The sequence below is a fragment of the Cyclopterus lumpus genome, chromosome 22 (genome assembly GCF_009769545.1).
Source record: "Cyclopterus lumpus isolate fCycLum1 chromosome 22, fCycLum1.pri, whole genome shotgun sequence".
Lineage (NCBI taxonomy): Eukaryota > Metazoa > Chordata > Actinopteri > Perciformes > Cyclopteridae > Cyclopterus > Cyclopterus lumpus.
Window position 1 is genome coordinate 3022565 of NC_046987.1, and position 20514 is coordinate 3043078.

Here is a 20514-nt window from a genome sequence, read left to right on the forward strand (position 1 = left end):
CTTCGGGTTGTTTACTGAAATCAACTCAGCAACGGGTGTTTTTTTTTGTTTACTATAGAAGAGTTGACTCACTCCTTTACGAAGAGCTCTTGCAATTCTCCCTCTTCTTGTGTTTGCTGCTGGTCTGAATTTCTTCAGAGATCTTAACCAGGGACTCTCCCACTGGCTCCCTTTTCCTTTTAAACAAGTATTTTGCACTACAAGAAGGAAATTGCAGTGATGTTCAAAAATGGATTATTTGTTTTACGACTGAGGAGATTTGATATGCTGGCTCTTAAAGGCAAGGGTACAACAGGGATTCTTCTTACGGAAACTGTTGTACAGCAAATTGGTCCATGGTTGCCTCAGTTGTGTTGAACCGTGCTGTGGAACAATTGTTTGCCATTTTCTATTCAATGTAATTGTGAACCTTTTTGATACCACTGGCAACTTTCTCAATTGTTTTTGGTTCCATTTCTTTCCATGTTCAGGTTGGGCTTCTCTCTGCAGCGACACATGTTGGTCTTCTTCTGCCTCTGTGTCCTTGTACTCATTTCGATTTCTGGTCCATATGACCCACAGGCAATGGCGATTGTTTTGATTATCTTGGCAAAATTATCGAAAGCTCAGACTAGTTTTCTGAGGAGTAACTCTATTTGTAATGTTTGCACTTTTTATTGTTTTGACCAAGGCAGTCATTCCACCAGACATTGCCCATAAGTCTTTCCTCTGAACTCTGTTTCCCTTTTTGACTCTTCCCATTGTCTTCAAAGGGTCTTTAACCTACGGAAAGGGGGACAGACAAAGAACATTTCGTCAAGATTAAGTGAGTTTTTGAAGTAAACTCTTTTCATAGTAAAATCAAAAGAGGTGGCCCAATAGGTAAATCAACAGTTGACACTTTAAACATACAATATTTAAACATCAATACCTAACTAAGAGCTATAAAACAATTTTGCCATTTTACAAAACTAAATATATGCTATATATATATATATATATATATATATATATATATATATATATATATATATATAAATGTATTAACATTTCAGTTAATCAAATATGCACAATAACTAGTTCAACATTAATGTTAGTCTCAAAAAGTATACAAGCATAGCTCAACTAACTATGTAATTACTACAATGAAAAGACAATAAAACAAAATGACATACATATAACCATCTGGAATCCAAACTTAATCCATATTTACAGATGTCTTTCCCAGTCATTGTGGTTTGCATTGAAGACTGACAAATGGAAAGATCACTGCAGGTGGAGCTTAATTGAAAGTTGCTCCTGATTGGCAAGTGACTTAGTCACCCTCTGCATCCTTAATTTGATTGGTTATGGGGCTGATGGCCATGAGGCAGCCATGAGCTGATCTAATAGTAACCATCTAAATGCCAGGTACACTGGATACAATGGAAGTTATTGAATATTTTTTCCAATACAAATTTACCAGAATTATTTAAAAGTTTTAAAGAAAATAACAGCTGTAGTAAAACAAGGATGAGCCCATTGATGTATGAAATTAATTGGGTTTCCATAAGATATTCAAAATAATTCATAATAATTATTCTAAATCCCATTATTCAAAAATACTTACTGTAGTAGAACAAAGGGGAGCCCATTATTGCAGCAAATTAATATGTTGCTATTTTTGTTTAATAGTGAAGCTATTGAATATTGTTTCCAGAAAATATTCAAAATAATTCATCATAATTATTTAAAATCCCATTTCTTCAAAACAACAGCTGTAGTACAACAAGGGGGACTCCATTGGTGTATGACATTATGTTGGTTATCCTACAGTGAAGCTTCTGAACTCTGGGATGTATTTTCCGCATTGCACTTTGCACACGGTCCCCGCGCTCTCGTCTCACAAATGGCCGAACAATGTTATTAGTCCAGCTCGGAAACCGGCCCGTGTTGGTCAAATGAAGGTTGTTTAAGGTCGTAGCTTGTTGTCGACATCACTATGGTTACAGAGAGGTGTCGTTTGTGTTTTAACACCGTTTCGCGAAAGAGTTATTGATCTGTGAATCTGAATATCTTTCCAACTTTACCGAACTTCAGCTGCGTCGCTTCACTGAAACACCTGGTAAGAGCGGTTTAACTGGTGCCTTCCGGCCGAACCCGTCGCTGGTTGTCGTGGTTACGGCAGCCGTTGAGAATAGCGAGAGAACACGTAGCTGTCCTCGTGAATATATATATATATATATATATATATATATATATATATATATATATATATATATATATATATGTTCAATCTACGGGTTTCGAGCTTATATCATTGAGGTTGAAAAAGGTATACAATGAAATAACTACAACACAGTCATCAGTCCCTAAAGGGAAACAAATAGTTTAAAAACGTTCCACAAAGTGAGGTTATGAAGGGAGTTGAAGAGGGCTCCGCGTTGGCGTTATGCCAGAGACGTCTATGCATTGTGTTGCAGAGAGATCTACTGTAATGCTCTGTGTGTAGCTCTTGTATAGCATTGAGAGGCATTGTGGAGTCACAGTAGCGGCCAGTCCGTCATGAGAGGACGAAGAGGGAAGTAGAGCCTGTCAATCACGATGACGGTGTCCACAGACATCAACGCCCACGAGCCTCCCAAAGACTGCCTCTCTCTTCCCTCGCTGACAGGGCTGCAGTTATGGTTTCTTTTCCTTACACCACTGATTACTGACTTCTGTTAATTATTGTCCTTTTATAAAGAAATGTCCTTCAAGGCAAAAGGTACATCCTGACCGGGGCCATTTTACAATACCAAAACAAATAAAATCAGTGTGTCAGTGTTCTCTGGTGGACACACTTTTCTAAATGATCTTAATGATCTTTGTCATTTCCGTGCTGCAGTGTCTTGTTTTCTGCACAGTTACTAGACAGACACAGTCTATTCAGTAGTCTTTCATTATGGTCTGTGGCAGAGAAATAAACACCACAAACTAAGCAACTATTTTGTATTTTTTGTGTGTGAAACGAGTGATCCGTCTGTCCGTGTGCTGCTGCAGATTCAGCATGCTGACTGCTGTCAGAGCTGCCAGACACTCCCTCGGATATTTCAGGAGCATATCTAACTCTGCCATCCACTCAGGTAAAACACAAACAAAGCTAGTTTAGGGTAAAGAATATTCATTTTGGTCATTACAGCCGACAGATGCATCACACATATTTACAGCACTAGTTAATTTGTTTCTCCTTTTTCGTCATGTTTTTTTTCTTCTCTATTATTTCAGAAGGTGGTCCTCAAACATTTTAACAATCAAAATTGGGCCTTAATAGAAACGGTTGAGAACCCCTGCTTCATCCACCAAAGTCACACAGTAACAGACTGTGTTGGAATCACTTGACACATGTTACAAATACATGCAATGAATTTACTTGTCAATGCTTATCATGCTAAACCCTTGAGTTTGCAAGTAAAATTTTGACATCACCATGTAAACGCTTACTGTAGGGGAACCATATTTTGAAGGAGTTACTTACCAGGAGTTACTGTATGGGGACAGGGTCACAGGAAATAAGAGTGACACAAAAGGTTTGCCTTAGTTTCTCAGGCTGGACAAAAGACATTGAAACTATCTGCACCCAAGATTTTTCCCGTAAACCAGAGTGTATTTCACTGGTGTGTCTGATCGTGACTAGCTGCAACTTGTATGGAGCTTTTTTCACTATCTTTACTCAAGAGCATGTTTTTTTTCAATTTGGGGCATGCCTCATTGATTTCCCGGTCTAGAGTTTTTGTAATGCTTTCCCTCAAAACCCTGCACTCGCACTCAAATAACTTCTGCTTGCGCATGGATTTGCTCTGCTCCTGCTCAAATGTAATGCTATATGGTTGCTTCCACAGCAGCTTCAGCCCTTCTCTTCTCACTCAGGCTGCTTCTGTCTGCTCATTAAACGTCTGCTCTCAGGTTTATCTGCTGCTTATGGATTTCAGAGTATTACAGTGAATGTATCTCTCTCTCTCTCTCTCTCTCTCTCTATATATATATATATATATAGAGAGAGAGAGAGAAATATTGTGTTCGTTGGTGAAGCTGCCCTGTAGTATTTTGTATATTTTCACATTATTTAATTGAAAACTGAATTGGAAAAATCCAATATTAATCATGAAATCATTAATTTTATATATATAATTTATGATATATATATATATATATATAATTTATGATTTATATATACAGTATATATATAATTTATGATGTGTATATATAATATATATATGACTTCTGATTTATATATATATATATCATTTATGATTTTTATATATATATATATATATATATAATTTGTGATTTATATATATATATAATTTATGATTTCATTCATTCTTTTGCTGACTGTTTGTGGCAGAGAAGTGGGGGTGAGTCGATGTAATTGGTTGGTTGGTTGGATTGTGTTACACGTACCGGCTAACCTGTAAAATATAGATAACAACTTTGGATGTCATATCCATTTTCAAGGCAAACCCAAAGTTCCAACTGTCTCCGTCTCATTCTCTCTACATAAAGCTTTTGTTTCCATACATTTTCTTCAAACTAATTTCCTAATCCTCTCTGCTAATCGTTCTCCCTTTACCCCAATAAACCGAATGTTTAATGATTGACCACATTCTCCACCTAAACATTAACCCTAGTGAACGGGCGGAGTTGTTCCCCACTGCATGGCGTCCACTGCCGTTTGCATTGGCACCGTCTGTGGCTCTTGTTTGGTCCCGAGGCGAGAACCTGAAATAGGAGAAAGTGGTCGGAGTATCTAACAAAAGCGTGTGTTCCATAATGGAGCCGTCACATCGTTTACATTCTCTGAGTCCTGCTGAGTTGAGGCCGTTGATCAGGCAGGAAGACCCCAGAATACGCACCACGACCGGGTTAGCTAACGGTAAGAACCCGTGGATCACCTGGAACCATGCACTTTGAATTATTTGTGGCATACTGGTATAACCTTAACCCATAGGTTGAACAATTAGAGAAGACGATGATATGAACAGCTATGATTGCATCCAGCATAAGTAAGTCTACAGACAAATCTACCATTCTGGCTCCTGTTTATTATTATTAGCGGTATATATTAGATTTCGCTTTAATCCCGACTTTCAAAGAGGGTGTTCTTAGTGGAATTATTAAAATCATAGAAAGAATGCAACATGCAACAACACAAGTTAAAAGCTCTGCATGTAGCTGCTCAGTCAGCCTGCCAAACTGACATCTCTGTTCTTCTCTAATTTACTCTTAACAACTGCTGGGCGACCTGCTGTCCACCTGATTGAGGGGATCACCTACTGTTTATCACTTATGCCAAAAAAAAGACTGCAATTTGAAAATGGGGATTTTAATATAAACATCATGTGGCCCCGATAAAACCGTTTTTTATGGACGAAGCCATTGTGACTCAGGAGTGATACTAGTTTCTACAGTATCTCTCTCCTAGTGTTGGTAACTTTTGGTACTTTATTGTAGTAACATTAAGATATATCTGGGTTCCTTTTTGTTTCTGGTGTGATTACAGTGGATGGGATGTGGCACTTGGATGGCCACCCTTTATCCTTCATCCCTGTTTGACCGGAGCCGATCTGGTTTTCTGATTCGTTTCTGTTATAACGTGCATGAACTGTGTGTGTCTGTGTCAGGGTACCAGCAGGCCAATGTCGTCATCCTGCCCAGTCATCTGGCCGATGACTTTGAAGCGTTCTGTCGCAGAAACCCCGCCCCCTTGCCGCTCCTTTATCGCAGCCAAACAGGGGAGACTTCCTGTCCGCCTCTTGCCAGAGATGCTGACATAAGGTAGAACACCGATGCACCGATCTGATATTACTTCATCATCTCGTTCTTTAGCTCATTCACGCCACACGGGAACAACACGTGTCACTCGCTACTCGATCTGCCCGATTGGGATTGCGTCTGTGAGTGCGTGAGTGATCGTCTCTGTGTCTGTCCACGGCTAATCGCTCATTCTGTTGCAGCAAACTGCATAATACTTTGGGTGGTGAAAGATATGTTCAGAACCTCGGGACCCGTGGCCGCAGGAAATCCAGGATTCAATGAATTAAAGTTTAACAATATTTAATGGCAAAGAAGGGAGAGCTCTCCACAGACAGACCTCGCTGCTCCCAAGGCCTCTCTCTCAGCCAGGCGCAGCGTGGAGCCCGGGGCTGTCTCAAGGTCCCGAACCAAAGATCTCTGACTCCAGAACAGATGCTCGGCTGTTAGTCAGGTCATGCAAATGAGTTCACACCTAAAGGTTAGTTCTATTGGCTAGTTCAAAGAATGCTGCCGTTCTGTTCGCTAAGCTAATCGATAAGTTGGGGGGGGGGGGGTCAAAGCTCACACTTCCGGTCAAGGACAGGAAGTTCCCCTTCAGAATAAAACCTATTATAAAAGCAACATCTCAGGTTTCAATCGGCATCCATTTTAACTATTGTCTAAACAATAAAACATCATTAATTCTCATGCATCATACAGTTAATCATTACATTTGTCGTCAGCAAACAGAATAATAAAACAGTGATCCTTTCTTAAGGTTTATAATACATTCCTCATAATATCCCAAATTAATTATCATAACTTTCTTTATGTATTAATTTAAAACATAAACTTTATTATTTACATGTGCAAGTGTATATAAAATCCACTACAACTCAACAGTGGCCAGTTGTGGCTGCATGCTCAAGGACCTCTCGAGGTCGGGGTTTGTAAATTGTGGTTTGTATTCCTTAAATCACACGTTACAGCAGTGGTCGTTGCAGACACATCTGGCGGAGATCTGCACTGGATGCACCTTTCACGTTCTTGAATGCATCATTTTTCACCGGAGTGATTCTGTATGAACAAAGTGATGTTTCTGACCCTGCGTTAGCTCTCTTTAACTGCTGTCTGGTGATGAATGCCTTGAGTACTTACTCACTGTCAGCATGTGTCGGTTAGAGAGAATCCAATGTAAAACATTGACGAGTGGCTTTCCGCTCAGCGCTCAGCATACTGCAGACACCAACATGGAGCTATTCCAGAAGTGTTCAGGGAGACTTTACTTGTCCGAGCCACTCACACGTCTATCAGCTGATGATCAGCCAATCACACACATGCCTCTGCAAATAATGTTTTTCATCTAATTTATTCAATGAAGGTACTTGTATGCTTTTCTAATATGTAATAGGCATGAGGTAAATGAGGGTACGTGTATTTATAATTAAGAATCCATTACATTTCTCCCCTACCTCACATCTCTGTGCTTCACTTTATTCTAGCGGACTGTACACTTCACACATTGTTTGTGTCTTCAGGACAGATATTTCTCAATACTATGTGTATGAAGAGGGTTGCCTGGTGAAAACCGTCTCAAGTCTGCAGAGTTACAGCACTCAGCCAAGGTATTTAAAAATGACACAGAGCGCTGCACTAAAAGGAGTTTGGTTGAACTCAAACATGCAGAGAAAACCTCAGGGCCCCATGCCTGCAGGCCAAAATGTGAACATATATGAATATGGTTAAAATAGGTTAAGCAAGACAATCATGTTTAATGAAAAAGTGTTACTTATTTAAAGATTTTAAGCCTAATATATATTTTGTATGTCTAAAAATACAGCAGCATAATTTGAAAGCATAAAGCATTAAGTCTCTGGTAAATGACATTGATTGACACATGATTGATAATGTACAGCCTGTCACTGTCACACTCCCAAAGGAATCAAAGAGCATCTCTCACCTTGACTTTGTGATCTTACCAGCCTCACTCCTCCTTTTTGTTTCCCCAGTGCTGCACATCACAGCCCGTGGTCAGACATGGTTTGCTTCTATCTGGGCTGCAGTTTTGGCTTTGAGGGCCGACTGAAGAAAGCTGGAGTCCCAGTCAGGAACGTGGAGCAGGGCACAAACGTCAGCATGTACAGGGTATGGCACAAATATCTACAAAGCTGTATGTGCTGCAAATTCATTGTCACACCTTCTGTATCATTGACCTGTCGTGACAATGTTAAACAAGCAGACGGGGTCCATTCTGTGGTGTACTGCAGCTGTATAGGCTTACTGGCAGGACTGGTTTAGGCTATATCGGACTGGTTTCTGCCCAGTTGGGCTACTTTTGCTTAAGCTTGGCTGGAAAAAATAGCATTGGGCTGGTCGAAAAAATGACATCATCATATCAAGGACATGTGCCCTCGATGGACTGGCGGCCTGTCCAGGGTGTCCCCTGCCTTCGCCCTATGTCAGCTGGGATAGGCTCCAGCGCCCCCGCGACCCTAATGAGGATAAGCGGTATTGAAAATGGATGGATGGATGTCAAGGACATTGACAATGCAATTTATGTATTTGGTTGTCATATTATTTGTATCTAATCACAATTTATGTATAGAGCTGAGTCAGTTGGACCCAGCACATTTTAATTTATTTTGACCTGAAATCCCAATCATCAAAATAGTTAGTGAATGTCTTTGTCAGTCAATTGTTTATTCATCAATACAATATTTTAGCACACAGTTTTTCCTCAAACAAAATAGATATTTTATAGCATATATATTGTGTGTGTGTGTGTGTGTGTGTGTGTGTGTGTGGTAGACTGCAGTTCCGTGTATTCCTGCAGCAGTGTTCAGCTGCCCTCTAGTGGTCACTATGCGTCCTGTTCCAGCTGGCATGCTGGATGCAGCAGTAGAGGTTACTCACCTCAACCCGCTTGCACATGGAGCTCCTGTACACATAGGAGACCCAGGTATACACACACACACACACACACACACGTTACACAGGCTAACAACCTTCATTTACCAGTACATAACTTGGCTTTACTTGTGTGTGGAGCTCTCCTCGGCATACAGGACCTGTCCAGACCAAACTATGGGGAGCAAGTACAGCTGCAGCCTGGCGATGTCCCAGTGTTCTGGGCCTGTGGAGTGACTGCTATTGAAGCAATAATCAGCAGCAGTGAGTAATATGATTGGCTAGTGCTGCATTCACTCCATAACCTCCTCATGGTATCTACAAGAAACAAAGACCTGGTTTTGTGTCTCTCCAGAGCCTTCTTTGGCCTTCAGCCACTCACCAGGCTGTATGTTCCTGACTGACATCCCAGACTCGTCCCCTTCTTCTCCCACACCTCCACCCTCTGAGAGCCCCGTAGGCTCGCCCTCCACGGATCACAACCTTGAACTAATTCCCTTTTGCTTTTTGGTATCCCACAATCCCTTGCTGTACAGCTTGGCATCTCAGAGGGCCGTGGCAAAGATCCGACAGCTGGCGACAATTATTGGAGAGGACCCAGGTGAACACGTGCAAAGAGCCATGTCATTTGGGTTCTTACATTAAATAAGTAGAGCTGGAGGTCTACCTGAGTGGAATTTTATTTCAGCTGAAAATTATAGGCTGGAATTAACAATTGGATTTGCTCAAGCGATGACGGTGTCCAGACTGAAATATCTCAACACATATTGGATAGATTATCATGACATTTTGTATAGATATTACAGATTATGTCAGGTAGCGCCATCATCAGCAAAAAAAAGTTTAGTTTATGACCAAATAACTGAACAACTGATGCTGCTTCCATCAGCTTCTGTTGTACTTTAGTGTTATCTTAGCTAATCTTAGCATGTTAACCCAAAATATAATAGGATGGTGAATATTTCCTGGCCGAAATAACCAATACTGCTCGTGGAATCCCAGACACGTTGACATCATCGAGAAGCCAACCCAGTTCGGTCACATGTTGGCTGTTTTAATCTGGTTTATTGTAGCAGTATGAACCCAAAACACAAAGATTTTGCTTCATTTAATTATTTAATTAAAATCTGGATAACTCTGTCCGGTCTGTCCGCAAGACGACGTTCAGCGTGACGTCAAAATCTGCAGACTGTCCACGCTGTTGTTTTCAATTGATCAAATCAGATGTTGTTGCATGTGGATGTGAGTTTGTCCCTTTTTCTCTCAACCAGGTCAACGAGGGATTCAAGCTTTATTTGTTGAAGATGAACTTCTGCGCTCCTGTCTGGCACTCTCCCACGCATCCTCTGTTGCCATAACTACCGGCTTTCCAACCCACTACATGCACAGGTAGGTACCTGCCCACACGCGTACTTATGGACTTGACACAGTCATGTTTACGTACAAAGTCATGGAGTGGTTCTCACGACCCTTAAAGTAGTCTTGCAACACATTGTTCTAGTCCCCATTCATTTGAATGGCTCGCACCCTGACACGCGTTGGTACATAGTTCACTATTCGGTATGTAACTTGTTTGGTGCCAAGGTTCTGTTTGGTATCCCGCCCATGGAGCATGACGTCTCTGAACTTCAGACAAAAGAGGCTGGCTGATGAGAGAGCAGCAGGCAATTAGCGCTGAGTCAAACGTTCCACTCGCCAGCTTTAAAGTCTCAGTCTCGAAGATCTCCGTTTGTTCTCGTTAGCCGCAGCGTGGCGATAAGCGGTGGCTGCAGGTCTGTTTTTTGAGCACACTTCCCACACGTCCTTGTGATTTTGGCCCGGATTGTCGCCGCAGAATAAGCTCAATGCCATTGTGGTACCTGATAATGAACAGACATTTATTGAAATTAAAATGTATCCCCTTCCCCTTTAGTCCCCCTGACGAGACTGACGGCCCACCTGGGGCCATTGCCATGGCAACCATGCTGCTGTCGCTAGGGAAGCTGGTGACAATGGTGACGGACAGGAGAGCCTTGGAGATGAACCAGGCCCTCATTGATGAGGCTGTGAGGACAGGTGGGGAAGAGTTGGACCTCAACACTGAAACAATGTCATTTTCCTTCATCAGTGCTCTCGACATCCAATGTCTGTGACTTGGTTTAATACCCTTAGGTGTGCTGAAAACTGCAATCCCATTGGTCACTTTTGAAGACAACGGCCCAGACTCTGCACTTCACTTCCTGTGTCACGATGGAGACCCCAGCAAGCCCAGGTGAGCTGACCTGTCATGCGTGTCTGCAGGAAGTACGAGAACACAAAAGAAGGAAAGAAAGGAAACCTACATATTTTCACTCTGTTGTTATTTTTACACATTAGACGTACGGGCACAAATATATGGGACCTTTACACATGAATTAGGGGAGAGATGTCAGACTCTCATGGCTGCCCATGGACAGATGATCTCGAGCGGTTGGGGTGTGGGCACCAGTCCACGCTCCATACTTGATCCGTACAGGGACCGGAAACGACGAGCCTCCGGTTCCCAAGCCAAGCCCCCACCGACTTGAGTTATACCGCCCCAAAAAGGACTTCACATCAGGACTGATTTTCTAGATTTGTCTGTCCTTGTCCTTGAGTGATGGTCCCTGGTCTAGATATTCATTAGTGATCACACTGGACTTTAATGTAACTGGTGTCGTCGGCATTATTTAAAGCGTTGAGTCTCTCAGCTTCCAGGGTGTGAATGGAATGTGCTCGTAATTAATTTGTTTCAGGTATGACCACCTTGTGGCGATAGAGCGCACTGGACGTGCTCGAGATGGAAATTACTACAACATGAGAGGAATCAACATCAAACATCTGGTGGATCCCATCGATGACTTGTTTATTGCTGCCAAGAATATATCAGGAATAATCACTACAGGTAGGTCACACATTCATTTTAGTCTTTTTCATAAGGCTTTACTTATAGTACCTTTTTATTACTATAATTTAGGGATTCAAATTGAAAGCAATAATGGAAGAACCATGATAATGATTTCATCGCCTGTCAAAGAATAAACTGACTGCATGTTTTTCCTCCATTGAAGCCTAATTTACACATTTTCCGAGCATGCAAAAGCCGGAATCATGACCCAGCATGTGTGAATTATTCACATATCTATTCTCACATGATTATATTAAATAATTTGATACATTTGAAATTTCTCACATAATAATGTGTAGTTCTGAAAAAATATTAGTAGTAAAACCATTTTTAAATCTATTTAAGGAACAATGTGTCACTTAATTAAATACCCAACTCATACCACTGATCTTTAAACGTCTTAAGCTTTGGCATGATAGAGGGGCAGGTCCTTTGAACAGCTAACGGAGAAATATGATGAATCCAACAACCTCTTTTGTTGCTTTATGTGACACGCTGACTGAAATGATGGATGCACCAATCCAATGAGACCAGGACCTCTGTCTCTTACTTTGGGGATGTAACCAACTTGAAACTAAGTCAGAGTTCCAGAAAATCTGTTGATATGTATCTGTTGCTCAATAAAGTGTATTGCATTACCCATAGCAGTCCTTGTCAGTCCAGCTGCTCTGTTCTTCTAGAAATGATTATGAACATGTCTGTCGCTCACCTCTGAATATGTTCCTCTCTCTGACCCTGCAGGAATCGGGGATGGTGGTAATGAGTTGGGGATGGGCCAACTGAAGGACAGGGTGGAGGAGCTGATGCCCAACGGGGGTCTCATAGCCTGCGTTGTTCCTGCTGACTACGCCATCACTGCTGGTGTGGACTTGCAATCATCACACGCTCCGTACAAAGTTAACACTGTTGTTATGGCTGCATGGCCACAGCGCAGACATGCTTTTAATACATGCTCCTGCAGGTATGGATGCATAATATGCACTTTGAAATGCCACACCAACAGGATATCAAACATACACACTGAACACCTGGCCTCTCCCTAACCTCTTTGTATGTGGTGGGAGAAAAAGCCCATCTCATTTATTAAAAGTGGTGAGGAAGTTCCACAGTGGAGCAACTGTATGATCTCTGCCCTAATATTTCATGAAAAGGAGATGTGAAACCAAAAAGAGGAAATAACAACCTTTCTGGTTTCTCTGATTCACTATAGAGCAGTGACGTGCGGTGACGCACTATATGAACCCAATAGAGGAGCTTAAATCACCAATCCATTGGCAGGTTGCACATTGACGACTGTTTGTTTTTTATATTTCATATCAGCATTCTTTACACACACATAGGTACGGTACATATTTGATTCCACCAAGTTATAGCGGCTGAGTGAAAGAGCGTATTTCCTCTGCACCGCCGTGTGCTTTCCATTTGCCATCGCAATTCCACAATTCATACTCATTCAATACAAATACAAATAGGCCATATCATAATGCAGCGTATGCATTCCAGATGTTTAGCCTCTTTTTGTCGTTGTTTTGTGTCTCTTTGTGGTCAATTAGTGTCACTTTGTGTGTCCCTTGTTTGTAGTTTTATGTCTGAGGTTGTTTTGCTCCATTTTTGTAGTTTAGCATCTTTATGTAGGTGCTTTGTGTCTTGTTGTCAGCTTGTTTCACTTTGTAATTGTTTTGGTCTTTTTTATATATTTGTGTCATTACTCATTAAGAACCACCAATGTCAGTGGTTTACCTGCCTTCTCCCACTCTCACCAACACCCTTCCCTCCTGAAGGGGTGTCTAACTGGGGAGGCTATGCTGTGGCCTGTGGGCTCTACCTGCTGCACACCTGCCCCTCCCACCAGCGATACAGAAAGAAAGGACTCGGATCGGAGCACTCAATCCCCCAAGAACAGCTCCAGGACTGGACTGCTAACCTGCCATCTGTGGACAAGGTGACACACACACACACACACACACACACACACACACACACCTTTGTAAATATTCTCTTGAATAAGCTCTCTCTTTTTTTTTAAAGATGTAAATCACGAGGAAGTTAGAAAATGTATCTTCTTGATTTACATAATACTTTTTTTAAAGCTGAGAATACTATGCTAATATACATTTTTTTGAATTTAACAAAAGCTATTTCAATTTGATTTACTTTTTTACTTTTAATTTGATGGCAAGGGACACAGCTTTTGAATGAAATAGCTATACTTGTGGTACTTCTCTAGGACTGCCGTTTACACACACAAACACACTCTCTTTGTCTTCCAGGAGGAGACTATTCTCTCCACTCTGGTGCGTTTTGGGATAAGAAGCGGGAAAACTGGTAACCTGGCCATGGAGGTGGATGGTTTGACCTTTCACCCCACACACTCCGACATCATCACCAGACTGCTGGAAGTCACACGAGGCAGCACCACTCCGAGCCTTTGATCAAATTATTCTGGTTATTCTCAAAATTGAAAAGTGAATTATCTAAGTGTGTGATTGAGTATTAGCATGGCCTTGATGCAAGTCGCCGTGTGCGCTCCCATTAAGCTCAGGGCTCTGAGAGAGAAACACACCTGAGCACGCACACACACGCACACACACGCACACACACGCACACACACACACACACATTGGCTATCCATGTGGAGGAGGCGTTTCCTCTCTATTCAGATTGTCCAGAGAAAGGAAAGAGGGAAAGAGAAAGGGCAGAAGTGTGTGTGTGTGTGTGTGTGTGTGTGTGTGTGTGTGTTTTTCGATGCTGCCTTGGTTACCTTTCAGGCCTCTTCCTTGACTACGGGTGACAAAGCACACTGAAGTCAAATCTTTTTAGCCGTTGTCCCTTAAATGGGCTGTGATTTTAGTGTTATATATCCTACTTAGCATTACAGTGATCGTATAAAATCACTGACCACATGATTTACTTCTCAACAACACTCCAATGACTTTGTTCACGTAGTAAGACATTCAATAAGTTTTGAACATTGTTGTACAATATTGTTGGAATTGAAGCTTTGAGTTAAATGTTTCTAGCAGTAAAATACATATTATAATGTAATTTAAATAAAAAGATTATGCCAATCATATGAAGTCTGTCTAATAAATGTTTTGTTTTTTTCTTCTTTGAGCTTTTTATAGTATTTGAGCTGCTTTCTGCCATGTATTATTTGTATTATTGTATGATCAAGCAAAGGCCCATTTTAAAATGCTCAACTTTGGAGCAGAAATAAACATGTTTACAACCTGGTCAAACATAACAGTTTTGGTCTCTATAGCTAATTTCCTCTTTGCCGCTAGCTCAGGTGTGTTTGTGTCAAAGCCTTTTGAAGGATTGTTCATGCAAATATCACACAAATGCCTTGCTGTGAGGTAATTGTACGACCAAGAGGTCTGTGCTCCAGTTCTTTTGGAGCGTGAACTCCAAAAGAAGTTTTATTTTATTTATATGGTCGCACTAGTGGGTATTGGTGTCTGCACTCACCATACCTGGTTTATTAACTCAGCTTGTTGTGCTAAGAGACAAGTACATTACAAACAAGCCTGTTTTTGTTTGTAAAAAGTAATATCCCAATTAATATCCCAGGTACTGTGACTAACAGATGCACCATGGTAACCAAGCTAGCGGGTAGCATGACAAACTCTAAGTTTCCAGCTAACGCTACTTTGCCCTGTCGGTCTTCCCCAGCTCCACCCTCCAAAATGCCAAACGCAAGGCTTCAAATAGTCCACAAGCCAATGGGTGACATCACAGTGACTACGCCTACATAGAGACGGTCTCATGTGTATGATGGAAAGGAAAATGCCTTTGTTTGTCTGATAGGGAACTAGCTTTCTCAACAAGGCAATTATCAACTATCACCACAGGATGTAAACAGTTCATATTAAAACAATATCTTAAAAAGGTGGCGACTATTGTCACAAAATGAGACCCAATATTGAGCCTTACGGCACTCCCTTTGTTTGTTTTTGTAACATTGACATAATGCCACGACACAAAGATATCATAGCTTATATGCTGAGAGTTTTTCAATTTCTGGCAGAACAAGACATTTATTTTCTCTTTGTTATGGCAGTGTAAGTTCAAGCGTAGCTGCAAATGCATTCATAATTTTTTTAGAAATTAGAATAACATTAAAGTCTCCAGAATGTGCTGTGTGAGTCACAACCAAAGGGCTACCCCGTTGATCTGCCCTGTCCTTCCCAATCAATTTCCCTCGTCATTGTCAACATCACATCATTTTCAAGGCTAGCACAATAACTACACCTGTGGAACTGTGTGTCCACAGTAAGTCTCATTTTATTTACATCCTGCCTCGAAGGGCAGGATGCTGTTTTTTTTCTTGGCTGGAATAGTATTCATAATTTAGATTGGGGTATGTTCAGGTGGATTCAGGTAGAGGGCAAATGGTTATGGGGAAAGAGAAAAACACACTGGGGGATCAAATGGCATGAACAGAAAGGCATGACACGTCACTATATCATTTTATTTCAGAAAACACTATAGCATTTGAATACATAAAGGTATGTTGCTTTCTGTTTTTTTGTTTTTTCAAGATATTGTCATTGTTTACCAACCTCACACAAATGTCTCGTATCTACGTTGGCTGAATGTAGTAGTGTCATGACTTTCATTCTAAACTCATTTATTTTGGGAAATCAACAATTGTAAAGAAAAAAAAAGAGGTCCTCTCTAATGATATGGCCGGGGTGTTTCAAAAGTAGCCAAGAACGGACAAACCAAACACCGGCTCGAGATGGGGCCATTCAGGTTTTTGTGTCACGTAGTTCTCCTTAATAATAATCCATTTAATTTATATAGTGCTTTTCTAGATACTCAAAGACACTTTACATTATACACCGTAGACACAGCTACAGGGAGCAATGCAGGGTTAAGTGTCTTGCTCAAGGACACATCGACTAGGGCGGGGATTGAACTGCCAACCCCTTGATTGAAAGACGGGCATGCTAACCACTGACCCATAGTCGCCCCACAAATAGTTGCTCCTTTACGCTTGTTACCTCAGCGCTAGAGCTGCCAAATCCTACACGCTGTGTAACCAGATGTGCAGGATTGTTGAGCACATCTGTGACCTGAGCCTGAAGCTGGGGAGAGGGCCAGAGTGCCAAAGACCCTGCACTCCAAGTCGTCACTGGCACCGCACCTGATGAAGACCCTGGAGAGGCTAGCCCTTGTCCATCTTCGCCCCCCTTGTGAGTCCATCAATGGACCGGCCACAGTTCGCCTATCAACCTGGCAACAGGGTACCTTCTATTCCTCTCTCACCTGGAAAAGGCTAGAAGCACTGTGAGGATCATGTTTAAATGTCTACATTGCCTACAACACCATCCAGCCTTTGCTTCTGAGGGACACGTTGAGCACACAGGGCTGGACCACTAGTTTACAGCATGGATCCTGCCTCACCAACCGTCCAGAGCATTTTAGGAGACGGGAGTGTGAGTCCGACATCTGCAGCACAGGGGCCCCACAGGGAACCGTTCTGGCCCCCTTCCTCTTCACCCTTCACACTTAACTGCCACCTGCACAGGTTCTCTGACTCTACTTCCTCTGTCCCCAACCCTGCTGCTGGAGCAGCACCGCTCAGGACGTCGTCACTTGCATCCGTATAGACCACAAAAGGTTGATTGAAGGCAGTTTGACAATCTGGTCCGCCATTGTGTCTTTCCTTTTCAAGTCATTGAGTGAGTGTGTATGTATCTGTCACATATTTCAACTTCCTGAAGCCAATGTGATAACAAATTAGTTAAGTTGTCAAAACTAGGTTGACTAGTTAGTTCTAGTTAAGAGTTTTAGCTAAGGTAAAGGCCAGTTATTCATGCTTTTATTACCTCTCGGTTAGGCTACTGTACATGTTTGTATGTGGGGTCGTCTCTTCATCGTCTGCTGTTAGTATAAATTGCACAAATCATATTGGCCTCCCACTGGCTTCCTGTCCGTCTCATAATTAACTGAGGATTGACACCAATTCAACTAACACACCGCAGGCTAAATGTTTCAGGCCATCTGTAGAGGAACTTGCCATTCAAAATAGTTTTTTCTTCATCCATTGCTTGCTAGTTGCCATCTGACTTTGATGTTATTTTGTCAACTTTGACATAAAGAGGCTATATTGGTTCCTGAGTGGAACCAATATAGCCTCTTTATATAGCCAAGAGGGGTGACTGTGGCTCAGTGGTGAGTAGGGTCGTCCTTCAATCAGAGGATCGGTGGTTTTGATCCCCCATGTCGATGTGTCCTTGGGCAAGGCACTTAACCACAAAATGTGAACTCCACACACGTCTTAGATTTCCTCTTTATGATTTCCTTTGTGATGTCATTTCAAAATTTCCAGCCCTAAAAGAAACTTCCACGTCAAAACCTTCCCACAAGATTGCCTAACACCAGATGTAATAAATGTTGCGATATTTTGCCCTTTTTATTCCAATATAATGATTAGGTACAATTCGTTATTTTTTATTTTTTATTGTTACCCAGTTCTGCTCCTATTCATTTAAAACCCACTGGAGATATGACATGCATTACTCCCAGCTATCGTGATTGGATCAGGAATTCAAAAGTATTAAAGAAGTAAATCTACAAAAGCCTAAGAATGGGGACCACTTTCAACATGCTTTTCCTCTCTGCTTCTATTTTGTCTTCCTGTTCTTCTCATCTCCCCTTAGATCTTTTTCAACTGTGACCTATGACCTCAGCCCGACCTAAGTTTTATGCGACTTCCTGTTGGACGACAGCAGCAGCCAGCAGCAGCTGATACTGCCAAGATTAATACACACAATCACTCGCATTTGCATATTCTGCCTCGCTCCCACAGACATGCACGCACGCACTAGTCCCTTTTCTGTGTGCAGTATTTACACCAGTACTTTGGAGGCACTTATGATGTTGTAAGTGTATATGTGTCTACTCAGAGGAAGGATTCTGTTACAAAAACAAATACAATTACACACAAACTCATTTTGATTTTCAGCTCCTGTTTCACCTGACAACTGTGTTTATTGATCTTCTAAAACCAATAAACACTAATAAGTCACATCCAGCCAACCATCGCTTTACTTCACAGAGTTAAAGAGACAGAAACCCTCGAAAGGGAAGTGCTACAACTGTGAGAGAGAAATGCTCTCACATTATATTACATGTCATTTAGCTGACGCTTTTATCCAAAGCGACTTACAATAAGTGCATTAAACCATGAGTACAAACTCAGAACAACAAGAATCAAGAAAGTAACGTTTCTTGAAGGACGCCAAACAACAAAAATACCATAAGTAAGTGCCATTCAAGTGCCACTGAAGTGCTAATCTGTTATTGAAGGTATAGTCGGAAAAGATGTGTTTTTAGCTTCCGGTGGACTTTCTGCTGTCCTGATGTCAATGGGGAGCTCGTTCCACCAATGAGGAGCCAGCACAGCAAACAGTCGTGACTTTGTAGAGTGTTTAGCTCGAAGTGAAGGAACTACAAGCGATTGGTAGATGCCAAGCGGAGTGAATGTGTTGGAGTGTAAGGTTAGACCATGTCCTGGGTGTAAGGTTAGACCATGTCTTGGGTGTAAGATTAGACCATGTCCTGGGTGTGAGGTTAGACCATGTCCTGGATGTGAGGTTAGACCATGTCTTGGGTGTGAGGTTAGACCATGTCCTGGATGTGAGGTTAGACCATGTCCTGGGTTTAAGGTTAGACCATGTCCTGGATGTGAGGTTAGACCATGTCCTGGGTGTGAGGTTAGACCATGTCCTGGATGTGAGGTTAGACCATGTCCTGGATGTGAGGTTAGACCATGTCCTGGATGTGAGGTTAGACCATGTCCTGGATGTGAGGTTAGACCATGTCCTGGATGTGAGGTTAGACCATGTCCTGGATGTGAGGTTAGACCATGTCCTGGATGTGAGGTTAGACCATGTCCTGGATGTGAGGTTTGACCATGTCCTGGATGTGAGGTTAGACCATGTCCTGGATGTGAGGTTTGACCATGTCCTGGATGTGAGGTTAGACCATGTCCTGGATGTGAGGTTTGACCATGTCCTGGATGTGAGGTTAGACCATGTCCTGGGTTTAAGGTTAGACCATGTCCTGGATGTAAGGTTTGACCATGTCCTGGGTGTAAGGTTAGACCACGTCCTGGGTTTAAGGTTAGACCATGTCCTGGATGTAAGGTTTGACCATGTCCTGGGTGTAAGGTTAGACCACGTCCTGGGTTTAAGGTTAGACCATGTCCTGGGTGTGAGCTGTAGAGGCCGGATGTGCACTAGCAGGTAGACCTGCCTGTCATATGTATCAGAATTTAAATTTCTTTTAAAGAAAGCCTTTTTCTCAACGCTTTGCCTGTCCATCTAATCTATTTACAATGACCAATATGCATATTGCACACTGTAATCAACAATAAAGTGAGAAATCATTATTTACAAATCTATGGCGGAGAACCTTAACTTTAAAGTTAACTAATAGCCAATCAAATATGTGTATTCTGATAAGTATCGCAACTCCAGTGAGATAACACACATGAGAGAGAAGGTGAGAGAGAGCCAACAGGAAGATTAGGGGAATCAGAAGTTATTTCACATGTCGTTCTCCAAGAAGAGAAAAGTGGACAGAGACCAGAGTCTTGAACCAAGAACCACAGACTGTTATATGTTCAGTCTTTGGTTCTAAACCAGTACGTCTCATATGTTCAGAGGCCGTGGGGATTATTAAAAGCAGCAATATGAAGCTCCACTACGAGACAAAGCACAACTCTTTAGACCAAACGTACCCACTGACTTCAGAGATGAAGTCACATGAAATAACCCTCAGAGCTCAATATGATCAGAATCATAACCCATTAATTCACTGACCAACAATGATGTGAACAGAGAGGAGAAAAGAGCTGAAACATGAGGTTTAATAACCAGATTTATCACATTTATCTAATTAAAGGATGAGAACAATATAATAGTGTTTCTTTAGGTTCACCTGAATGAACTGAATGT

General features: G+C 41.8%; 1 protein-coding gene across 3 annotated transcripts; it reads left to right on the forward strand.

Annotated features, from left to right (window-relative positions):
- The first annotated feature begins 1854 nt into the window (after nucleotides 1-1854).
- On the forward strand, nucleotides 1855-14778 carry dglucy (D-glutamate cyclase). 3 transcript variants are annotated; one of them, XM_034563063.1, is made up of 15 exons: nucleotides 1855-2083; nucleotides 3001-3083; nucleotides 5622-5775; nucleotides 7272-7358; nucleotides 7743-7878; nucleotides 8542-8692; nucleotides 8782-8904; nucleotides 8996-9241; nucleotides 9912-10029; nucleotides 10553-10695; nucleotides 10792-10891; nucleotides 11394-11542; nucleotides 12287-12406; nucleotides 13327-13487; nucleotides 13816-14778. In XM_034563063.1, exons 2-15 carry the CDS (start codon nucleotides 3008-3010, stop codon nucleotides 13975-13977), a joined length of 1926 nt encoding a protein of 641 aa, XP_034418954.1. In that variant the 5' UTR covers nucleotides 1855-2083; nucleotides 3001-3007; the 3' UTR covers nucleotides 13978-14778. The 3 variants fall into 3 exon arrangements, with proteins under 3 accessions (XP_034418954.1, XP_034418955.1, XP_034418953.1); XM_034563062.1 differs by lacking the exons at nucleotides 1855-2083; nucleotides 3001-3083 and adding an exon at nucleotides 4354-4873; XM_034563064.1 differs by lacking the exons at nucleotides 1855-2083; nucleotides 3001-3083; nucleotides 13816-14778 and adding an exon at nucleotides 4318-4873 and having other exon boundaries at nucleotides 12287-12506; nucleotides 13327-13445.
- The last annotated feature ends 5736 nt before the right edge of the window (nucleotides 14779-20514 follow it).

Excerpts from the sequence above, each read along its gene's own strand:
- dglucy (XM_034563062.1), top strand. The coding sequence starts at position 4,771 with ATGGAGCCGTCACATCGTTTACATTCTCTGAGTCCTGCTGAGTTGAGG. Across the intron at positions 7,359-7,742 it reads AGTTACAGCACTCAGCCAAG|TGCTGCACATCACAGCCCGT; the intron begins GTATTTAAAAAT and ends TTGTTTCCCCAG. Across the intron at positions 9,242-9,911 it reads AATTATTGGAGAGGACCCAG|GTCAACGAGGGATTCAAGCT; the intron begins GTGAACACGTGC and ends TCTCTCAACCAG.